This window comes from Gigantopelta aegis, chromosome 4, assembly GCF_016097555.1.
Source record: "Gigantopelta aegis isolate Gae_Host chromosome 4, Gae_host_genome, whole genome shotgun sequence".
NCBI classification, from domain to species: Eukaryota; Metazoa; Mollusca; class Gastropoda; order Neomphalida; family Peltospiridae; genus Gigantopelta; species Gigantopelta aegis.
This window is the reverse complement of record NC_054702.1, coordinates 119,683,069-119,709,480: the sequence shown is the minus strand read 5'-3', so window position 1 is coordinate 119,709,480 and position 26,412 is coordinate 119,683,069. Positions and strand designations below refer to the sequence as shown.

The window sequence follows — 26,412 nt, the reverse complement described above, 5'->3', positions numbered from 1 at the left end:
GCAATAATCAATAGTCTACCTTTCGCTGTGGGCGATATGGCGACAGAACATAGGTCGTCAATAGGAAATGTAGATATCAGCAGCTATAAAACAAATAAAACACTTATAAATCACCGTCCATATCTGATATACTAAAATATAGAAAACAAAATACTCTTCTATTTGTTAAGTACAAGCTAAGCTAGTATAATAATCTATATCAAATGAACGCAATTACACCATTACACGCCTTATTATAAACTAATTATTACATTTATTCCCTATATAAAATCTTAATCCAAATTAATATAACTACTTCATAGATTAAACACTAATATTAATGTATATGTATAATTCTAAAATATGTAATCTAAATAAATTATATTTAATTGCTTTCGTGTATAAAATTATAATTGCTTATTGATTTCATTTAATTTTATGAAAGTTAATAAAAAGAGTGCAAATTAGAAAAGATAAAGAAAACTAACCTCAAAGATTTCAAGATGGCGTCTATTTCAGAGAATGAAAAGCATGTCCTTTCTGGTCAGGTGAATTTCAAAAAGTCCTTAGTCACCTGTTGGCTTAAACATATCAGTCAGTAGGTGAGTACTGGTCAGTGTCAAAGGTCAGTATTCTAAACATGAAACAAGCTACAGTAACTGCCCTAAAGTATTGAACCATAACTAAAACCCAGTGTATGTGTGTATTTTGTACAGTGCAGTGCAATAGCTTAAAATCATAAAACATTCACCTGGTTACATTCTCCCCCTACTAAGTGAAATAACGTCATCGTTATTTACATGCCCCCGAGTTCTCCATTACTATAGCAAGTAATGCTTGACAAGCATTGTCTGGCATACTGCCAAGAACACCTGTAGCAGCTAGAGAAGTCAGAAAAGTTGCCTTTTCTTTCCAATTTGGCCTGCCATCCCTCAGTACTTGCGTAGTCATGGAGAACTCACCTGACCGGTACCAATCAGGTGATTTCCTAGGTCTCGTTGACCTTCTTGGAACTGGAACCGGTGTGATCTGCTTTACTTCTGTTTGTTCAGTCACAGAGGGATCTTCAAATGTAACAGCATCCTGCAGGACTTCATCTGCAGCTGAAGGTTCTTCCTGTGCAGGAGCCTCTTCAAGTTCCAGGGCTAACTCATCCGGAACTAAAGTGGTAACCTCCTGTAAGGTCTCCTCTGCAGGTACTTCTTTGGTAGTTATATGAGTACCAAAATCTGCAGATACTACCCCCAGACCTGTCTCCTGAAATTCCTCAGATTCATCACTCGACGAGTCATCTTCAGATGGGGCTGATCCATCTTTATGATCTGTAGGTATTTGTACTTTCCTGGGACCTAATGTCTTCCTCTGTGCTGGAACGGGTTTATCAGTCTCTTTGATGGGAATTGGCAGTGACCCTACTGGAAGTAACAGATTTCTATGTAGAGTTCTTGCCTTTCCTTGTCCTTTCTCTTTCTTCACAGTGAAGACTGGAACATCAGAACTTGGTTGCTCATGGACTACATAGACATCTTCCTCCCATCTATCTGCCAGCTTGTGTTTCCCATCAAAGGCAAGTGCACGAACCAACACCCTATCCCCAACCTGGATAACAGCCCCACGAACCCTGGAATCATACTGCTTCTTCTGCTTAGTTCGGCTCTGATCAGCAGCTTGACTGGCCAGTCGGTATGAATCTTCCAGGCGTTTCCGCAGGGACTTGATGAACTCAGTATAGTTCTGATGATCATCGTTGCTATCCAGGCCAAGAGCAATGTCCAGTGGTAAACGAGGATGTCTACCAAACATTAAAAAGAAAGGTGAGGTTCCTGTGGACTCATGTCGAGTACTGTTATAGGCATGGACCAATGGTGCAACATGTGATTTCCAGTTGGGTTTTTTTTCTGGAGTCAAAGTTCCCAACATATCTAGCAGTGTACGATTAAACCTTTCACACATGCCATTTCCCATTGGGTGGTATGGTGTTGTCTTGGACTTGTCTATTCCAGCTATGTGATAAAGTTCTTTCATTAAAACACTTTGGAAATTGGCACCCTGGTCCATGTGAATCCGCTGTGGAAAACCATAATGCACAATGAACTGGTTAAATAAAACTTCAGCTGTTGTCTTGGCAGTCTGGTTCTTCGTTGGAAAAGCTTGTGCATATCTGGTAAAATGATCGGTGATAACCAAAATCTTTTGGAAACCACTTTTCGATGACTCCAGAGTCAGATAATCCATGCACAGCAATTCCAACGGTTGACTCGTTCGGATATTTACCAGAGGGGCTCTGATGTTGGTTGGAGCTTTTCGTCGTAAACATCTGTTGCAACCACTGATCCATGTATCTATGGCTTTCACCATACCTGGAAAGTAGAACCTGTCTCTAACAAGTGCTAGTGTTTTCTCTTTCCCCAAGTGTCCAATGTCATTTTGTAGACCTTGAAGGACAGTCTCCACGAAAGAAGAAGGAAGAACCAACTGTCTCTTCTCACATCCATTCAGTGTGGTTTTCCTGTGAAGAACACCTCGATACAGGAACAGATGATCAAACTCTTTTAAAAGAGCAGATCGTTCTGTTGAAGAGAAGTCATTCCTTTTTGGTCTAATTCCTTGAGTAACATCTCTCAGAATAGAACCAATAACTGGATCTCTGGTCTGTGCTTGACGCCAATCACGAAAAGTCATCTGCTTGAGATTTCCAGCATCAACATCCTCAGTATCGTCCAACACAGCTGAAGATAAACACAGACTTTCCACCAAACTTGGTACCTGCATACCCAAAGATATAGCCTTGATGGACTCCGCTGAAATTGTCTCCAGTTTATCCTCCTGATGCTCTGCTGGCAGTCTAGACAACACATCTGCATCTGTGTTGACCTTTCCTGGTATATACTTGATACTGAAATCGTATGCAGACAAGGCAGCTAACCATCTGTGTCTGGTGGCATCAAGCTTAGCCGTGGTAAGTACATAGGTTAGAGGGTTGTTGTCAGTCAGAACAGTAAAAGTATGACCATAAAGATAGTCGTGATATTTCTCGGTCACTGCCCATTTCAGTGCCAGAAATTCCAACTTATGGGCTGGGTAATTACGCTTTGCTAGCATAGGCAATAACACGCTTACACCCAAGCTGTGCCTGATACAAAATAGCCCCAAGACCCTCACCACAAGCATCAGTGTGTACTTCAAAAGGCAAAGAATAATCTGGATATCCCAGAACTGGCTCTGTTGTTAACACCTTTTTCAGTACCTCAAAAGCTTGCTGCTGTTCTTGCCCCCAACACCATCTGACTAAATTTTTAGCCCTTTTACTCCTCTTATCCCTCTTGCTATTGGTAGGAGGCAGTAGATCTGTCAGTGGACGAGAAATCTTGGAGAAATTTGGCACAAACTTCTGGTAGTATCCTGCAAAGCCAAGAAACTGTCTGACTTGATCAGGATTTTCCAGCTGAGGCCAATTCAGTACCTTTACCACTTTGCTTGGATCAGGCCTGATGCCATCTCCTGAAACAATGTGTCCAAGGTACTTTACGTCAGACTGAAACAGCTTACACTTCTTGGGTGACAACTTCAAACCACACTCACGAAGTCGTTGGAAAACTTGCTTCAGCCTGCTAATGTGTTCATCATAGCTGTCTGAGAAGATAATAAGATCGTCAATAAATATCATACAGATATTAAAATTGAGATCTCCCAGACAGTCTTCCATCAGTCTCTGATATGTAGCTGGGCTGTTCGTTAATCCAAAACCCATCCGGTTGTACTCATAGAATCCTAAAGGACCAACAGTGAAAGCAGTACGTGGTTTATGTTCTTCTAGGATTTCAACTTGGTGGTAACCACTCTTCATATCCAGGACAGAAAACATAGAAGATCCTGCCAATCTGTCAAAGATCTCCTCTGTTCGTGGTAGGGCATAAGCATCCTTGACTGTACGTTGGTTAAGAATTCTGTAATCAACACACATGCGAAGACTACCATCAGGCTTCCTGGCTATAACAACTGGAGATGCCCAAGGACTGAAAGATCTTCGTATGATCCCACATGCAAGAAGCTGTTTCAAATGCTGCTTCACCTCTTCAAACATTGCTGGTGGAATTCGACGATGTGGAATCTTGAAAGGCGTTTCATTTTCCAAGTCAATTCGGTGCTGGACTCTCGGACAAAATCCTATGTCTCCATCCACTTTGGAAAACACATCTTGGAACTCCAAAATCAAATGTTTTCCCTGCTCCCGTTGGTCTTCACTAATATCCTCTGAGCTTCCCTTAAAATGCAAAGTTAATTCAACATATCCCAGATATGGAAGACTTTGTCCATCTGCACACTCAATATTCAATATGCTTTGAACTGGGTGTAACTCTGGAGAATGTAAAGAATTAATATAAAAGAAATTGCTGATAGTGGAGACAGTACTCCCAGTGTCCAGCAACGCTCGACATGATATTCCATCAACACTAACCTCCACTTCATTTGCCTCACCAACCAAACCATGTGGAACAAAAGTACTGTTATGTACATTAGTGGAGCTCTTGAAACAAAGACCACTAGTCTGCCCCTCGACTAAGGTCGACTCTCGTTTAAATTACTGCGCCTATGGTCAAGTCGAACTCTGCAACCAATGGCAAGATGTCCATATTGGTGACAACGAAAACACTGTGGACCACGAGGATCACTTTGACGTCTGTTGTTTCTGGACTCCTCTTGTTGATTTCGTTGACAATCTCGATGACTAGTATCAACATACGCCTCTTGCCTTGATTGTGGTTTCTGCCCATGATGGATTTTCCTCTCCAGTTCTCTAAATCTTGATTCCTGTTGATCAAATCTGACATTAATCTGCTGAAGTATACCTTTAATGTCAGATAAGACATCCCCAGACTGAACACTGGAACTAACAGCTGCCATCTTAGAAGGTGTACGTTTGAGCTGACTCATCCTATCCTGATGATCTTGCTCAATGATCTGGTTCAGTAACCAAGTTATCAAAAGTATGACAAGTGTCAAACTTGTGACCTGAACAATCTTTCAACTCCTGCCTTAATCCATGCCATACTCTGGACCGTAGCATATGATCAGTGTCCTTTGAGTGAATTTCACCTGTTTCCAAAGCTTGACCAATCAGGTTATCTAAGCGGCGACTCCACGATGAAACAGACTCATCATCACCCTGTCTGGCATTGTAGAACCTAGCCATAAAAGACTCAGTGGAAACTACAACCCCGTAAATACTCTTCAACTTATCTATGAGTTGGAAAACATTTGCTGATGCTACCAATCTCATAGCTACTCGGGCTGCATCACCCTTGAGTGAATGCCTGATTGTATGAGTTATTGCATTTGAAGAGTGTAGATTACCCTTCATCAAACAATCAACCTCGTACAACCAAACATCAAAGTCAATATGACCCTTGGCCGCAGGATCACCTGAAAAGTAGGAAATCTTTATATTTGGATAGTTTATGGCAGAAGCACCCTCTTGCTTTGGCACCTTTTCTTTGGATTCCATGTACTGAAACATCCATTCTTAGAAAGCCTGAGGAGAATCCACCTTCGGTTTCACCTTCATTTCAGCAAAAGTCTTTGCTAAGGTTTTCAAGTCATCGTCATCCATAGCTTCAGCCATGATATCACAAAATCTACTACCAAAATAAATCAATGGCTTCTGAAACAAATGTAAAACTCAGAAACAATTAATATGTTAGTAGCCTGCTATGAAAACAAAAGTAGTTATTTCAGAGAACAAAACTATATACAAACATCTGAAATAAAAGACAGATCCACATTAGTATGCATCAACTGAACTGACTAGTGTAAACAAATCAAAGTTAAGTACACATAAATGAATTGTCATAAGCTGTAGATTACCCTACATACAAGTAATCTATTAAATAACACAAACAAAATGTGTTATGTCACAGAACACTATGTCAAACTAAAACCAACACATTAGCCTTACAATCCAAGACCAACTCAACTCAACTGAATACCATGCAACTCAGCTGAATATAACTCAACTTGACACAAGTCAACTCAAACCTTGAATGCAATTATAACAACCACATTCCAAAACTTAGTTTCCCAGTAAGCTATAAACACACAACCCTGGCAAGTAAAGTTTAATGCTGTAAAGTATTTACAGTATATAGTTAAGCGGTTAACCATATAGTAAAGTAAACTACACACCAAAGTATTTATAATTTATAATTTGCATGAGATATAGTAAATATTCAGTAGCAAATGTGCCTAATGTTCAGTGTGTGCATGTGTATGTATGTATACTATCTCCACCCAAATTCCTATCAGTCTCCCACAAAACAGTCAGTCACTCAGTCTGAACCAGTCAACATATGTCGAGAGAAAAAGAGGAAAGAAGAGAGATCTGAAAATGAAACATTAAGACACAGACAAACAACAATAAGAGACAAGGTATGTGCAGTATGAATTAATATGAAATGAAAACAATATATATATATTTGTTTGGGGTTTTTCCCACTTAAATTAAAATTAAATTTAAAGTTTGAAATTATAGCCTAAATTTATTGTCAAAATTAAACTAAATTTAAATTATTTAGAATATTTAATAACTAAATATAAAGTATTTAAACAAACAATTAAAGTATAAATTTAAATCAAACTAAGTTACGGGTAATAATCAAGTTCTGGGGAAACAAAAATAAATCTCACAGACTATTACCTCAGATAAATAAATGTATAGAATTCTGAAGCTTTAACCTTTGAGAAGCTAATATAGAAATAACTAATAAATCAAACAAAATCAATCAAATATATACTGTAAACAAAAGCAAAGAAAACAAAACAAAAAAACAACCCAAATTATATGAGTAACAAAACCTGAAAAGTAAACAAACTAAAATGTAAACAAAGACTTTTTACATGTCTGCTAAACTATTTGACTATGTAAACATTAATATAAACAAACAAAAATTAAACTGAAATCAACAAACTTTTTAAGTCAATTAAATGATGGAAAAAATTTAAATGTTAACTCAAAAGTGAAATCAAATGATATAATTATACTGACGAAATTTAATAATTACTAGATTAAGATAATTTCAAAAATAAAACAAAACCAAAAATAATAAATATACTGACAAAAAAAATTAAACTGCAGAGAGTGTTAACAAAGCAAAACAAAATTTACACAATTAAAATAAATTGAAAATATAGAAACAAAATTACCATCCAGGACAAAAAATATACAATAAATATTTTAAGAATGCACACACACAAAAATAAATAAACTATGAATGTCTCAATAAACACAATGTACTGTTATCTAATGTAAATAAAAAATGCTACTCACATACATCTTCAGAAAACAGCACAACACAAAAACAAATCACAGTTTAAATGCACAGACAGTTCTGCAACAGTTTACATAATTGTTCTGCAACACAGTCGATTCCCAGTCTGGAGCTCCACGCGGTAAGACTTGTTTGTTTCGCTTGTGCACACTGCACGTGCTTTCGTGTGCTCGACTTGGAGGTCCTTCATTTCGTTGTTTTTGTCAGCGAAATGAAGTTTTCTACTGGGATGTATGCGGCCGTTGGAACTGATTGAACGCGAGAACGCTTCTCGTTTCGACAGTCTGCACCACCAGGTTGGATTCTTTTTCAGCGAGATTCCTCGCCTCCACGTTTTTCTCCGTCTGACTATGTTGACTTGTTTTTTCGTGACTCGTATGACGGCCATTCTGCAGAACGCCACGGTTGTTCGCGTTTAGTCTCTACATGTCCGAGTCTGTCCTAGCAGCACTGGAAGATTGACCGCCCAACTCTAAGAAGAAATAGGAAGCGGGGTCGGCCCCTACTACTCTTTTTCTAGACTTTACATTGTTTTATAATGATACCATCTCGTATCCTCCGGAGTCGGGCCCGTCCGCACCACTATACCAACCCATGACGACTGGACTATACCCTAGTCTGATACTCTACTCGTTCAGACGGATCCGGCTTCTCAAGATCTGTATTTCAGCACAGCACTACACCTTCAACGTCTATCGACTGTCAATCTAGGGGTTTGCTTGACGGGATGCAACCCATCTCGTCCCTTTAAGCTGTGCACCCAAACGGCCTTAACGAGGCCACTCGCGTGGACATATCGATCGGACTTTAAACGTTTAGATCTGCGTTCAAAATTTTATGTCGAAATTACTTCTTTTTTGTAATATTATTAAATAGTCCGATCCTCTCTTCTTTCTCTTATTTAATTTTGGACTGTCCTTCTAAAATGCTCCAAATTATATAAATATTCGGCCGAGCAGTCAATTCTTTTTTATTTTTGGCTTGTAACCTTTTTCTTTTTTTTCTTTAATTTATTAACTTTTTTACTAATTGCTATTTTCAAAATTCTGCCCATTTTCACCCCCCCCCCCCCCCCCTCCATCCCGAGTCAGGCCACCGATCTTATCGGAGGTCGGACTCGGGATGGGCGTGTTCGAAACCCTAGTGGTATATGGGCACGTTAAACTAGTTATCATCATCAGCAACACAGTCAGTTAAAAAAAAATCACATCCAGCGATGACAAAGTTCAGTGACCATGACCGGTCAAGTCCAAAGACAAATCGGCAACTTCCGGAATTCAGATCCGAAGACACACGATGAACTCCGATACTGGAAATGGCTCCGGCAACTATCGTTGAATTCCGGCAACTATCGATGACTTCCGGCTGCCATCGACGACCTCCGACTCCATCCGAAGTTGACGACCATCCCCCTCTCCAAAAGCTACGTCGGCTCCATTGTTACACTTGATTTCAACACAAAGACGGACGCAGTGTGTAAAGGTTCTTTATTTGAAAGAAGGGTGTTGTTTTAAACCCTATAAAAATAATAACAAGAATATTAAAATACATAAAATTTAATAACAAAATCATACACAAAAGCATAAAAACTACACAACTCTCTGCAGTATATTTAAAGAAAATATACTATTTATCCAAATATACATACCAAGGAATTTAATTAATGCTACTCATTAATGCTAGAAATACACTATATATTATCTAATATTTATTAATAAAGGATTAATAAATAATCTAAAGACCACATCTCTTTTCATAAAGTTCAGCACAATTTAAGGTTAAGCTATACAATATAAATATTTACAATATAATATAATTAAAACTAAGCTTCTGTTTACAAGTACATGAACTGCACGTGCATTAAGAATACTGCACGGGCCTTAAACAAGAATGTACCCTGAGCAATAATCAATAGTCTACCTTTCGCTGTGGGCGATAGGGAGACAGAACATAGGTCGTCAATAGGAAATGTAGATATCAGCAGCTATAAAACAAATAAAACACTTATAAATCACCGTCCATATCTGATATACTAAAATATAGAAAACACAGTACTCTTCTATTTGTTAAGTACAAGCTAAGCTAGTATAATAATCTATATCAAATGAACGCAATTACGCCATTACACGCCTTATTATAAACTAATTATTACATTTATTCCCCTATATAAAATCTTAATCCAAATTAATATAACTACTTCATAGATTAAACACTAATATTAATGTATATGTATAATTCTAAAATATGTAATCTAAATAAATTATATTTAATTGCTTTCGTGTATAAAATTATAATTGCTTATTAATTTCATTTAATTTTATGCAAGTTAATAAAAAGAGTGCAAATTAGAAAAGATAAAGAAAACTAACCTCAAAGATTTCAAGATGGCGTCTATTTCAGAGAATGAAAAGCATGTCCTTTCTGGTCAGGTGAATTTCAAAAAGTCCTTAGTCACCTGTTAGCTTAAACATATCAGTCAGTAGGTGAGTACTGGTCAGTGTCAAAGGTCAGTATTCTAAACATAAAACAAGCTACACTAACTGCCCTAAAGTATTGAACCTTAAATAAAACCCAGTGTATGTGTGTATTTTGTACAGTGCAGTGCAATAGCTTAAAATCATAAAACATTCACCTGGTTACAGTCACAATACAGACACTCGTATTCTAAACACGACTGCCAACACATTGGATGTACATAATACAGACACTCGTATTCTAAACATGACTGCCATCACATTGGATATACATAATCCAGAAACTCGTATTCTAAACACGACTGCCAACACATTGGATATACATAATCCAGACACTCGTATTCTAAACACGACTACCAACACATTGGATATACATAATACAGACACTCGTATTCTAAACACGACTGCCATCACATTGGATATACATAATACAGACACTCGTATTCTAAACACGACTGCCATCACATTTGATGTACATAATACAGTCACTCGTATTCTAAACACGACTGCCAACACATTGGATGTACATAATACAGACAATCGTATTCTAACCACGACTACCATCACATTGGACATACATAATACAGACACTCGTATTCTTAACACGACTGCCATCACATTGGATATACATAATACAGACACTCGTATTCTAAACACGACTGCAGGCACATTGGGTGTACATAATACAGACACTTGTATTCTAAACACGACTGCCATCACATTGGACATACATAATACAGACACTCGTATTCTAAATACGACTACCAACACATTGGACATACATAATCCAGACACTCGTATTCTAACCACGACTGCCAACACATTGGATATACATAATACAGACACTCTTATTCTAAACACGACTGTCAACACATTGGACATACATAATACAGACACTCGTATTCTAAATACGACTACCAACACATTGGATGTACATAATACAGACACTCGTATTCTAAACGCGACTGCCAACACATTGGACATACATAATACAGACACTCTTATTCTAAACACGACTGCCAACACACTCGTATTCTAAACGCGACTGCCAACACATTGGACATACATAATACAGACACTCGTATTCTAAACGCGACTGCCAACACATTGGACATACATAATACAGACACTCGTATTCTAAACGCGACTGCCAACACATTGGACATACATAATACAGACACTCGTATTATAAACACGACTGCCAACACACTCGTATTCTAAACACGAACCTGTGGTTAATATAAAGTAGTAGTCGCTAAAAAGGCTCAGTTAGTCGGGAATATCTTACAATGGTTGCAAACTGAGGATAGTCCCTATATTAAGAAATACTGTAGTAGGTTGCTTGGTGTCCGGTGTTGTTCATGGTATCGGTCCTAGTTACACCATGAATATTGTACATCAGGGTTCGCACGCATCCTGGAAAACCCTGGAAAGTGCTTAAATGTTATTTTCTTCCTGGAAAGTGCTACATGGATCCTGGTACTTTATCAGCAGTGTACGTGGATCACTATAATATAGTTCATTAACACAACAATGAAGGGTTTAACCTCTATATAGTGTGTTTGATTCCACAAACTTCATATAACACATGTACACGCCTCTGTAATAATAAATGGGATATAATCATAACTGCTACACGGCTACAAGTGACGGTCAAAGTACCACCGCGCTAAAATTAGAAAACACCTAAGCGCCTGACCTATCCACCCAAGTGCTTGCTTTGCTGTGAATCACACTGTTAAACAAAACATAATGTACTCATAATGCTTCACAGGTTACTGTTATCGATGTTGTGATGATTCAGATGTAAGGAAATCGTCTTTCAGGTTATAATGCCATACCAAGTAGTCCCGAAAATAGTTGGTTGAAATAACGGTTAATTTTGCGAATTAGGTGTAAGAATATTACGCATTAGGCTGTTTAATTTTCTGTTTTTAAAATCACAGTTTAGCATGTCCCCGGATACCCTAGACATCATTTCATAACAATAGTGTACTCCCCACCATTGGTTTTGGTCAAGATACACCCCTGGTATACTACATGGATCATCTGTATTGTACATGAATATTATAGATTATCAGGGTTATAGAAATACTCGTTCCTGTGCACAAAATAAAATGTTCTCAAACCAACTGTAAAGTGTGTAAATAGTTGACATTTGTGATTCGTGTGGACACTCCACAATTGTACAAATCCTGTCATTATGTTTACGAATGACCAATAAATATGTTTTGAAATCTTCAAATACATTATATACCATAAGCTACATGTATATACACAGGAAGCTTTTCCGGGGAGTATATATGTATCAGCAGTATTGTACATGGACCATCAATATTGTATATAATTCAGCAGTTTTGTACATAATGACATTGTTCAATCAGTATTGTATATAGGTCACCGATATTGTACACGGGTCCTGATTACCGTAGAAAACACAAAGATTCGTACTGTTTAGTTTTGTTAACGACACAACTAGAGCACATTGATTAATTAATCATCGGCTATGGGATGTTACTGTACTAATGATTTGTGTTTTACAGAATATTTCCTGTCCTCGCGGTCAGGTGTGTCGGCTACAGGAGAAGTGTGTGTACCCAGACAGATGTATTCCGCAGCCAGTCTGTACAGGCGAGTGACTCTTCGTCCAGATGTCGGTCCATGTTGAACATTTGTTTAATACAACTTGAGACACAGCCACTCACCCACCATTCACACAGCTCCCTGACCTCACACTATAACAGACCTCGGACCTCATTCACACAGCTCCCCGACCTCACACTATAACAGACCTGGGACCTCATTCACACAGCTCCCCGACCTCACACTATAACAGACCTGGGACCTCATTCACACAGCTCCCTGACCTCACACTATAACAGACCTCGGACCTCATTCACACAGCTCCCCGACCTCACACTACAACATACCTGGGACCTCATTCACACAGCTCCCCGACCTCACACTACAACAGACCTGGGACCTCATTCACACAGCTCCCTGACCTCACACTATAACAGACCTGGGGTCTCATTCACACAGCTCTCCGACCTCACACTATAACAGACCTGGGGTCTCATTCACACAGCTCTCCGACCTCACACTATAACAGACCTGGGGTCTCATTCACACAGCTCTCCGACCTCACACTATAACAGACCTGGGACCTCATTCACACATCTCTCCGACCTCACACTATAACAGACCTGGGGTCTCATTCACACAGCTCCCCGACCTCACACTATAACAGACCTGGGGTCTCATTCACACAGCTCTCTGACCTCACACTATAACAGACCTGGGACCTCACACTATAACAGACCTGGGGTCTTATTCACACAGCTCTCTGACCTCACACTATAACAGACCTGGGGTCTCATTCACTCAGCTCTCGGACCTCACACTATAACAGACCTGGGACCTCACACTATAACAGACCTGGGGTCTCATTCACACAGCTCTCTGACCTCACACTATAACAGACCTGGGGTCTCATTCACACAGCTCTCTGACCTCACGCTATAACAGACCTGGGGTCTCATTCACACAGCTCTCTGACCTCACACTATAACAGACCTGGGGTCTCATTCACACAGCTCTCTGACCTCACACTATAACAGACCTGGGGTCTCATTCACACAGCTCTCTGACCTCACACTATAACAGACCTGGGGTCTCATTCACACAGCTCTCTGACCTCACACTATAACAGACCTGGGACCTCACACTATAACAGACCTGGGGTCTCATTCACACAGCTCTCTGACCTCACACTATAACAGATCTGGGACCTCATTCACACAGCTCCCTGACCTCACACTATAACAGACCTGGGACCTCATTCACACAGCTCTCTGACCACATTCACACAGCTCTCTGACCTCACACTATAACAGACCTGGGGTCTCATTCACACAGCTGTCTGACCTCACACTATAACAGACCTGGGGTCTCATTCACACAGCTCTCTGACCTCACACTATAACAGACCTGGGACCTCACACTATAACAGACCTGGGGTCTCATTCACACAGCTCTCTGACCTCACACTATAACAGACCTGGGACCTCATTCACACAGCTCTCTGACCTCACACTATAACAGACCTGGGACCTCATTCACACAGCTCTCTGACCTCACACTATAACAGACCTGGGGTCTCATTCACACAGCTCCTTGACCTCACACTATAACAGACCTGGGGTCTCATTCACACAGCTCCTTGACCTCACACTATAACAGACCTGGGGTCTCATTCACACAGCTCCTTGACCTCACACTATAACAGACCTGGGGTCTCATTCACACAGCTCATTGACCTCACACTATAACAGACCTGGGGTCTCATTCACACAGCTCCTTGACCTCACACTATTACAGACCTGGGGTCTCATTCACACAGCTGTCTGACCTCACACTATAACAGACCTGGGGTCTCATTCACACAGCTCCTTGACCTCACACTATAACAGACCTGGGGTTTCATTCACACAGCTCTCTGACCTCACACTATAACAGACCTGGGGTCTCATTCACACAGCTGTCTGACCTCACACTATAACAGACCTGGGACCTCATTCACACAGCTCTCTGAGGCTCTCTTAAGTAGGGAGAGGTGATACAGGCCAACATTATGAATTTTGTCTCAAAAACATAGGAAAAAGATATTAAAGTGAAATTCAACCCCCCTGAACCCCCTAGACAGGGGGTCTGAAGATTGCCAAAATAGCAATAAATAGGCTTAAATTGACCATATTACCAAAATAGCCAAAAAGAAAAAGAAAAGAAAAGAAAGATCATATCTAACCATCTAGATATCACATTCAGTGCCTAAATATGAAGAAAACCCCATTAACTTTGTGAATGTAGGGTAGGTTAACCTCTAAAAAAGTGTCTGAAAATGGCCAAAATAGCAATCAACAGGCTTCCATATTACCAAAACCTCCAATTTTGTTTCATAGATCATACCTAAGCACCTAGATGTCACAATCACTGCCTAAATATGAAGAAAAAAGATTTACTTTGTAAATATGTGGTATGTTAACCCCTAAATGGGGGGGGGGGGGGGGGGGGGGGGGGGGGGGGGGGGGTGTGTCTGAAAATGGACAAAATAGCGATAACTGGGTTTAAATTTGTCATTTTACCTAAAACCTCCCTAATTGTTTTCAGATCATACCTAACCATCTAAATGTCACATGCACTATCTAAATATGAAGAAAAAACATTTGTTTTGTGAATTTGGGATAGGTTACCCCCTGAATAAAATTGTAAAATATTGGTAAAATACTGAAAAATGTCAAATTCCTAGGTAGTGCAAATGAAAAACACTCATATTAATAACCATTTGACAAACATGTTTTATTAAAGCAATTAAGCTGACAACAAATACCTGAAACCTCCTCCCTGACACACCCACCCCATCTGTAAATCATCCCATACTGACATTTGGATCATTATTGTTTATTTGGAACATACTGCTTATTCGTTATCCATCTGTGAAACCAAGTGTCCAGATCATGGATTGTTTTCCATGTGTCACCAACTACCTACATTGTATCCAAAACCACACTGAAATCTTTCATTGAGGCAACATTGTTGCATGAATACTTATTCATGTATGTTTTAAGATTTTTACCATACTCTGCCGAACTCAGTTTCTTTCCATCACGCCACAACCGGAATATCTCAGATTTATTTGGGAAGAGCAGAGATGTGTTCTTAGCATATCGTATCTCTATGTATAGTATCTCAACCTTCTGATCTTCTTTGTTCTGTTTCAGTTTCAAAACCTTTTCTACTTCTTTTGGACAAGTGAATGGCCACCCAGCTTTAAATCTGCCAGATCCTTGTTTTTTTGTCCGTTCTATGTTCAAATTCTCCGTCTGCTTTGTATTCAACCTTTCTTTTGAGAGATTCTTCTGCTTACTGTTCCACTGAAGCCGCATTGCAGTCATTTCCTTGGTCGCCTTCTTATATTTCTTGTACTCATCAGCTGGCAGTTTTTCAACTAAGTCCTAATCTTGAATGTTCCAGCTATATCAAGTCGTAATAATGCCATCATAATTTCAATAACTTTTTTTCCCATTGGCAGAAGACCTGGTGGGAATGAGAAGTCCATTATAGCCACATACTGTATTTTTCCTACAAGAAGAAGTTTGATTTATTTAACGATACCACTAGAGCACATTGATTAATTAATCATCGGCTGTTGGATGTCAAACATTTGGTAATTCTGACTCGTAGTCAACAGATGAAACCCGCTACATTTTCCTAATGCAGCAAGGGATCTTTTATATGCACTTTCCTACAGACAGGAAAGCACATACCACGGCCTTTGTCCAGTTGTGGTGCACTGGTTGGAACGAGACAAAACCCAATCAGTTGAACGGATTCACTGAGGTGGTTCGATCCTACGACGCAAGCACCTCAGGCGAGCTCTCTACCGACTGAGGTAAATCCTGCCCCATATTTGTCCTACAATGTGACTATACCTCACTTTCACCATGGTTTATACTACACTGACACATGTCAGGTGACTGAGGTAAATCCTGCCCCATATTTGTCCTACAATGTGACTATACCTCACTTTCACCATGGTTTATACTACACTGACACATGTCAGGTGACTGAGGTAAATCCCGCCCCATATTTGTCCTACAATGTGACTATACCTCACTTTCACCATGGTTTATACTACACTGACACATGTTAGGTGACTGAGGTAAATCCCGCCCCATATTTGTCCTACAATGTGACTATACCTCACTTTCACCATGGTTTATACTACACTGACACATGTCAGGTGACTGAGGTAAATCCCGCCCCATATTTGTCCTACAATGTGACTATACCTCACTTTCACCATGGTTTATACTACACTGACACATGTCAGGTGACTGAGGTAAATCCTGCCCCATATTTGTCCTACAATGTGACTATACCTCACTTTCACCATGGTTTATACTACACTGACACATGTTAGGTGACTGAGGTAAATCCCGCCCCATATTTGTCCTACAATGTGACTATACCTCACTTTCACCATGGTTTATACTACACTGACACATGTTAGGTGACTGAGGTAAATCCCGCCCCATATTTGTCCTACAATGTGACTATACCTCACTTTCACCATGGTTTATACTACACTGACACATGTCAGGTGACTGAGGTAAATCCCGCCCCATATTTGTCCTACAATGTGACTATACCTCACTTTCACCATGGTGACACATGTTAGGTGACTGAGGTAAATCCCGCCCCATATTTGTCCTACAATGTGACTATACCTCACTTTCACCATGGTTTATACTACACTGACACATGTCAGGTGACTGGTAAAATTTCAATCAGCCACTTCGGTATACATTTGTACATTTCGTCTGACACATTGTAATTGTACATTTTGATCTGAAATTTGCAGTGAGTGGATTAGGGGGATATTAAAAAGAAGTTCCAATTCACAAAATAAACATGTTTCTACAAGCAAGCAATGAATTTGACATCTAGTGGGAAAGACATTATCTTTGAACAATTTGGGATGTAGCAGTTGTTAATTTTAGACCATTTATTATTATTTGGCCTATTTTTAGACTCCCCTAATAAGGGGATAACATACTCCAAATTCATAAAGTAAATATTTTTTCTTCATATTTAGACAATGAATGTCACATCTTGATGGTTAGAGCTTTTTTAATTTGGGAGGTTTACGTAAAATAGTAAATTTAACCCATTTATCGCTATTTTGGCAATTTCCCGACCGCCTATTTAGGGGGTAACCTACCACATATTTACAAAGTAAATATTTTTTCTTCATATTTAGGCAGTGATTGTGACATCTAGATGGTTAGGCATGATCTACGAAAAGAAATTTGAGGTCTTGGTAAAATGGTCAATTTAAGCCTGTTTATCGCTATTTTGGCCATTTTCAGACACCTTTTAAGGGGTTCACTCAACCCACATTCACAAAGGTAATGTTTTTTCTTCATATTTAGGCACTGAATGTGATATCTAGATGGTTATATATGATCTTCTTTTTCGTTTTAGCTAGTTTGGTAATATGGTCAATTTAAGCCTATTTATTGCTATTTTGGCAATCTTCAGACTAGGGGGCTCAGAGGGGTTGAATTTCACTTTTATAATTTTGTCCTATGTTTTTGAGACCAAATACACAAATTGGGCCTGTACCCAGAAAGGTTTGGGAAAAAAGCAATTTACCACCCCCCTCATAGCACTACGGAATGAAAAAGTTGTAAGAGTTTATTGAATTATTCCCCAATACTAAAATCAAAGTGCCTCGTCTTGAGGACGTCTGTGTAATCCACGATGTATCTGCTAAATGTTTCTGTCGCTATTTATTTTCAGCGCCCTTGAATAATCCCACAGCGTACTGTCTGGTCGGAAGACGTCTGTGTAATCCACGATGTATCTGCTAAATGTTTCTGTCGCTATTTATTTTCAGCGCCCTTGAATAATCCCACAGCGTACTGTCTGGTCGGAAGACGTCTGTGTAATCCACGATGTATCTGCTAAATGTTTCTGTCGCTATTTATTTTCAGCGCCCTTGAATAATCCCACAGCGTACTGTCTGGTCGGAGGACGTCTGTGTAATCCACGATGTATCTGCTAAATGTTTCTGTCGCTATTTATTTTCAGCGCCCTTGAATAATCCCACAGCGTACTGTCTGGTCGGATGGACGTCTATTTATTTTCAGCGCCCTTGAATAATCCCACAGCGTACTGTCTGGTCGGAGGACGTCTGTGTAATCCACGATATATCTGCTAAATGTTTCTGTCGCTATTTATTTTCAGCGCCCTTGAATAATCCCACAGCGTACTGTCTGGTCGGAGAGCCACTCAGAGACCTAGACGGAAACGTGGTGTATTCTGGGAGAGGCAGCCCGCCCAACAGATGTCCTCCGGCAACCGAACCGTTCATCTCACCCACAGACAGGTTCGCGGTCTGCTGCTGGCGTAATGGTAAGAAACCTGTATCGCTTAATGGTAGTACCTGACCTGTATCACCTAGTAATATTGGTGGTAGTACCTACCCGGTAGTACCCAGTATTATTAATAGCAGAACCTACCCATTTTAACCTAGTACATACCCAGTGTTTTTAAGTATTACTAATGGTAGTACCTACCCGGTATTACCTAGTATTAGTAATGGTAGTACCTTCCCAGTATTACTAAGTACTACTCAAAAGAATTTAAGGGTCAGACGATATTTTCGACATTATTTTCTGAATGTCAATTATATTAGCTAGACCATAATGTCAGCATGGTATTGTTCCATTTTGACGAAAGTGGGTCTAAGCAACCCATAAATGAATTAAAATCCACTGTCATTGACACTGTCGACTAGTTCTAATGGCGAAAACGTGCTTACATTTGCACGTAAATTAGGCCGAAAGCGAAAGGTCTGCTAAGTGCCCATAACTTGCTTTTTAACAAAGCGCTTAATTTTCACGCTTTGCACGTGTATTCCATGTTCCCAATGCTGAATTTCCGTATAATTGGAGCTTGCGTTCGTGTACGGTGCACACTCCAAATTCGACAATGGTACGACTTCAACTGACTATCGAAGATCGAGGAAGGGCTATTGCTTGGATTCAGGATGGCAATACGCAAAGAAATGTTGCCTTGGTGTCAGTCAGAGTGTCGTTGGCCGACTGTGGCAACGGTACCAAGCAACGAATTCTGTTCGAAATCGTCCACGTTCGGGAAGACCCCGAAGCACTACAAATAGAGAGGACCGCTACATCACCAATATGGCTCTACGTCAACGCACAACCACTGCACGCCGATTACGTGACAATCTGCGGACTGCGACTGGAACTCGAGTGTCTGATCAAACCATACGCAATCATCTGAGAGCCAATAATCTACGCTGCCGTCGCCAGGCTGTTCGACCACCACTCCTACCATGTCACAGAACGGCCAGACGTCACTGGTGCACGCTTCATCTGCGGTGGCAACGTGTTCAGTGGGGTCGAGTGATGTTGACTGATGAGTCCAGGTTTAGTCTCCAGTTCAACGACGGTCGGGTTCGTATCTACAGACGTCCTGGGGAGCGCTTCGCTGACGTTAACGTTAGACAACGTCACCGGTTCGGTGGTGGCAGCGTCATGGTGTGGGGCGGCATCTCTATCCACCACAGGACCCCCCTCTATGTGGTGGATGGCAATCTGAATGGAATCCGCTATCTGAATGAGATTATCCGTCCGTTGGTTCTCCCAGGCCTTCAGCAGATTGGCGGCGGGGCAGTTCTGCAGGATGACAATGCCAGACCCCACCGCGCCAGGGTGGTAACGGGCTTTCTCAGACAACAAGGTATCGCCAGGATGGATTGGCCAGCATATTCGCCTGACTTGGCCCCAATAGAGAAAGCCCAGGGACGAATTAGGCAAGAGAGTTCGGGATAACCATGCCCCTCCGGCCAACCTTCATGATCTGGGTCAACTTCTTATGGCAGAGTGGCAGGCCATTCCCCAAGAGTTCTTCAGACGTCTGATCAACAGCATGAGGCAACAATGTGTCGAGTGTATTCGCACCAGGGGTGGATTCACACACTATTAAACGAATGTTCTAATGTGTAAAATCCATGTTTGACAACCTTCAACTTTGACAGCATGCCATGTGACTTTCTTGTATACAGTGACGTTTATTTGTGGTTTCTTGTAAATATGGAACAATAAATAAAAAAATTGGTGTAGTTTACATCATCAATCTAATACACTCTGAATTTATTTGGTTATAAATTTTTGACCCTTAAATTCTTTTGAGTAGTATATATTACTAATGGTAGTACCTACACGGTATGGTATTACTAAGTACTATTAATGGTAGTACATACCACGTTGATTATGCGTAGCATATCGTCATTCAAAGAAACATAACAGGTGATCTTGTGGTAATTATCGTTTGAATTCAAGTGTGCTGCCTTTGGTAGTACTGTGTCCTTAAATCAGAGGAACCCGATGAAACTGTCTGAAAACATATTGTATATACATTTTAATGTTTTGAACTTGTGGCAGCTCGGTGCGATCTGAGCCTAATATCTCTCTGTAGGCCAACGTCTGTTTCTGAAAAACACGAGCACGGTGTGAAGACTTGCAAATACCCGGTGATCAGTTAGTAAAACTCGGCACATTTAAGCTGATATTAGGATCAAAATATGAAATAAATGCACTAACATCCCCAAAATTGCAAAATAATATGTTTTATAGTGGCTCTTCAGTAGCATAACCTCTGAAGAAGAACATATCGAAAGTTGGATGAAATTGCTACTGAAAAACAACAAAAAATGTTTTCTACTACTTCTGTGTAGTATATTGATCCTACCATGAATCAGATGTGCTTCTAAATAGATCTCACAACGTGGTACTGTCTACAGCATGACGACGAGTGGGTATATCAGGACGACGAGTGGGTGTATCAGGACGACTAGTGGTACTGTCTATAACAGGACGACGAGTGGTACTGTCTATAGCAGGACGACGAGTGGGTGTATCAGGACGACTAGTGGTACTGTCTATAACAGGACGACGAGTGGTACTGTCTATAACAGAACGACGAGTGGCACTGTCTATAGCACGACGACGAGTGGGTATAGCAGGACGACTAGTGGTACTGTCTATAACAGGTCGACGAGTGGTACTGTCTATAGCACGGCGACGAGTGGGTATAGCAGGACGACTAGTGGTACTGTCTATAACAGGATGACTAGTGGTACTGTCTATAGCATGATGACGAGTGGGTATAGCAGGACGCCGAGTAGTACTGTCTATAGCATGACGACGAGTGGTACTGTCTATAGCATGACGACGAGTGGGTATATCAGGACGACGAGTGGGTGTATCAGGACTAGTGGTACTGTTTATAACAGGACAACGAGGTGGTACTGTCTATAGCAGGACTACGAGTGGTATTGTCTATAGAAGGACGAATGGTACTGTATATAGCATACCGACGAGTGGTACTGTTCATAGCATGACGGCTAGAGGTACTGTCTATAGCAGGACGACGAGTGGTACAGTCTATAGAAGGACGAATGATACTGTCTATAGCAGAACGACGAGTGGTACTGTCTATAGCAGGACGACGAGTGGTACTGTCTATAGCATGACGACAAGTGGTACTGGTTATGACTGGACGACGCGTGATACTCTCTTTAGCGTGACGACGAGTTGTACTGTCTATAGCATGACGACGAGTGGTACTGTCTATAGCATGACGACGAGTGGTATGTCTATAGCATGACGACGAGTGGTACTGTCTATAGCATGACGGCGAGCTGTACTGTCTATATCATGACGACGAGTGGTACTGTCTATATCATGACGAGTGGTACTGTCTTTAGTATGACGACGAGTGGTACTGGTTATGACTGGACGACGCGTGATACTCTCTTTAGCGTGACGACGAGTTGTACTGTCTATAGCATGACGACGAGTGGTACTGTCTATAGCATGACGATGAGTGGTATTGTCTATAGCATGACGACGAGTGGTATTGTCTATAGCATGATGACGAGTGGTACTGGCTATATCATAACGACGAGTGGTACTGTATAGCATAACGACGTGGTACTGTCTATAGCATAACCACATGTGGTACTGTCTATAGAAGGACGATTGATACTGTCTATAGCATGACGACGAGTGGTACTGTCTATAGCATGACGTCGAGTGGTACTGTCTATAGCATGACGACGAGTGGGTGTATCAGGACGACTAGTGGTACTGTTTATAACAGGAAAACGAGTGGTACAGTCTATAGAAGGACGAATGATATTGTCTATAGCAGGACGACGAGTGGTTGTATCAGGACAACGAATGGTACTGTCTATAGCATGACGACGAGTCTGTATAGCAGGACGACTAGTGGTACAGTCTATAACAGGACGACGAATGGTACTGTCTATAGCATGACGACGAGTGGGTATAGCAGGACGACTAGTGGTACTGTCTATAACAGGACGACGAATGGTACTGTCTATAGCATGACGACGAGTGGGTATAGCAGGACGACTAGTGGTACTGTCTATAACAGGATGACAAGTTGTACTGTCTATAGGATGACGACGACTAGTGGTACTGTCAATAACAGGACGACTAGTGGTACTGTCAATAACAGGACGACGAGTGGTACTGTCTATAGCATGACGACGAGTGGGTATAGCAGGACGACGAGTAGTACTGTCTATAGCATGACGACGAGTGGCACTGTCTATATCATGACGACGAGTGGCACTGTCTATATCATGACGAGTGGTACTGTCTATAGCATGACGACGCGTAGTACTGTCTATAGAATGAAGACGAGTGGTACTATCTATATCATGACGAGTGGTACTGTCTTTAGTATGACGACGAGTGGTACTGGTTATGACTGGACGACGCGTGATACTCTCTTTAGCGTGACGACAAGTTGTACTGTCTATAGCATGACGACGAGTGGTACTGTCTATAGCATGACGACGAGTGGTACTGTCTATAGCATGACGACGAGTGGTACTGTCTATAGCATGACGACGAGTGGTACTGTCTATAGCATGACGACGAGTGGCACTGTCTATATCATGACGACGAGTGGCACTGTCTATATCATGACGAGTGGTACTGTCTATAGCATGACGACGCGTAGTACTGTCTATAGAATGAAGACGAGTGGTACTATCTATATCATGACGAGTGGTACTGTCTTTAGTATGACGACGAGTGGTACTGGTTATGACTGGACGACGCGTGATACTCTCTTTAGCGTGACGACAAGTTGTACTGTCTATAGCAGGACGACGAGTGGTATTGTCTATAGCATGACGATGAGTGGTATTGTCTATAGCCGGACGACGAGTGGTACTGTCTATAGCATGATGACGAGTGGTACTGTCTATAGCATGATGACGAGTGGTATTGTCTTTAGCATGATGACGAGTGGTACTGGCAATAGCATAACGACGAGTGGTACTGTCTATATCATAACGACGTGGTACTGTCTATAGCATGACGGCGAGTGGTACTGTCTATAGCATGACGTCGAGTGGTACTGTCTAAAGCATGACGACAAGTAGCACTGTCTAAAGCATGACGACAAGTAGCACTGTCTATAGCATGACGACGAGTGGGTGTATCAAGACGACTAGTGGTACTGTTTATAACAAGACAACGAGTGGTACAGTCTATAGAAGGACGAATGATACTGTCTATAGCAGGACGACGAGTGGTACTGTCTATAACAGGACGACGAGTTGTAGTCTATAGGATGACGACGACTAGTGGTACTGTCAATAACAGGACGACGAGTGGTACTGTCTATAGCATGACGACGAGTGGGTATAGCAGGACGACGAGTAGTACTGTCTATAGCATGACGACGAGTGGGTATAGCAGGACGCCGAGGGGTACTGTCTATAGCAGGACTACGAGTGCTATTGTCTATAGAAGGACGAGTGGTACTGTATATAGCATACCGACGAGTGGTACTGTTAATAGCATGACGGCTAGAGGTACTGACTATAGCAGGACGACGAGTGGTAATGTCTATAGCAGGACGACGAGTGGCACTGTCTATATCATGACCACGAGTTGTACTGTCTTTAGTATGACGACGAGTGGTACTGGTTATGACTGGACGACGCGTGATACTCTCTTTAGCGTGACGATGAGTTGTACTGTCTATAGCATGACGACGAGTGGTACTGTCTATAGCATGACGGCGAGTGGTACAATCTATAGCATGACGGCGAGTGGTACTGTCTATAGCATGACGACGAGTGGTACGGTCTATAGCATGACGACGAGTGGTACTGTATATAGCATGACAACGAGTGGCACCGTCTATATCATGACGAGTGGTACTGTCTATAGCATGACGACGAGTGGTCTGTCTATAGCATGACGACGAGTGGTACTGTCTATAGCATGACGACGAGTGGTACTGTCTATAGCATGACGGCGAACTGTACTGTCTATAGCATGACGACGAGTGGTACTGTCTATAGCATGACGACGAGTGATACTGGCTATAGCATAACGACGAGTGGTACTGTCTATAGCATAACGACATGTGGTACTGTCTATAGCAGAAAGACATGTGGTACTGTCTATAGAAGGACGATTGATACTGTCTATAGCATGACGACGAGTGGTACTGTCTATAGCATGACGTCGAGTGGTACTGTCTATAGCATGACGACGAGTGGCACTGTCTATATCATGACGAGTGGTACTGTCTTTAGTATGACGACGAGTGGTACTGTCTTTAGTATAACGACGAGTGGTACTGTCTATAGAAGGACGACGAGTGGTACTGACTATGTCATGAAGAGTGGTACTGTCTTTTGTATGACGACGAGTGGTACTGGTTATGACTGGACGACGCGTGATACTCTCTTTAGCGTGACGACGAATTGTACTGTCTATAGCATGACGACGATTGGTACTGTCTATAGCATGACGACGAGTGGTAGTGTCTATAACAGGACGACGACTGTTGATTGTCTGTGTTTGTAGCTTCTCAAGAAAACATCACTGGGCTGGAGACTACGAAGCCAGGAATCTGTCCCAAGCCGCGCGGACCTGGGCAGTGCCGAGACTCGTGTCGCAATGACAGCACGTGTCCCGGGGACCTCAAGTGCTGCCAGAACGGGTGTGGAGTGTCGTGCATGCGCCCAGCCGCCAACCTCACTGACCCTTGTCTAACACAGGTGAGTTATTACAACCTAACCGAACCCTGTGTAACACAGGTGAGTCGTTACAATTTCACTGATATCTGTCTAACATAGGTGAGTTGTTACAACCTCACTGATATCTCCTAACACAGGTGAATCATTACAACCTCACTGACCCTTGTCTAACACAGGTGAGTCATTACAACCTCACTGATATCTAACAGGTGAGTCCTTACAACCTCACCAACCCCTAACACATGTGAGTTGATACAACCTCACCGACCCCTGTCTAACACAGGTGAGTCCTTACAACCTCACCGACCCCTGTCTAACACAGGTGAGTCCTTACAACCTCACCGACCCCTGTCTAACACAGGTGAGTCCTTACAACCTCACCGACCCCTGTCTAACACAGGTGAGTCCTTACAACCTCACCAACCCTTGTCTGACACAGGTGAGTCGTTACAACTTCACCAACCCTTGTATAACACAGGTGATTCGTTACAACCTCACATACCCCTGTCTAACACAGGTGAGTCGTTACAACCTCACCGACCCTTGTCTAACACAGGTGAGTCATTACAACCTCACCGGCCTCTAACACAGGTGAGTCGTTACAACCTCACTGGCCTCTGTCTAACACAGGTGAGTCGTTACAACCTCACCGGCCCCTGTCTAACACAGGTGAGTCGTTACAACCTCACCGGCCCCTAACACAGGTGAGTCGTTACAACCTCACCGGCCCCTGTCTAACACAGGTGAGTCGTTACAACCTCACCGGCCCCTGTCTAACACAGGTGAGTCGTTACAACCTCACCGACCCCTAACACAGGTGAGTCGTTACAACCTCACCGGCCCCTGTCTAACACAGGTGAGTCGTTACAACCTCACCGACCCCTAACACAGGTGAGTCGTTACAACCTCACCGACCCCTAACACAGGTGAGTCGTTACAACCTCAC

The 26,412-nt window shown here is 41.6% G+C and overlaps 1 protein-coding gene across 1 annotated transcript; it reads left to right on the top strand.

Annotated features, from left to right (window-relative positions):
- Positions 1-16,663: 16,663 nt before the first annotated feature.
- On the top strand, positions 16,664-26,052 carry LOC121370237. The gene is made up of 4 exons (XM_041495360.1): positions 16,664-16,670; positions 18,590-18,757; positions 25,294-25,487; positions 25,750-26,052. Exons 1-4 carry the CDS (start codon positions 16,664-16,666, stop codon positions 26,050-26,052), a joined length of 672 nt encoding a protein of 223 aa, XP_041351294.1.
- Positions 26,053-26,412: the final 360 nt, after the last annotated feature.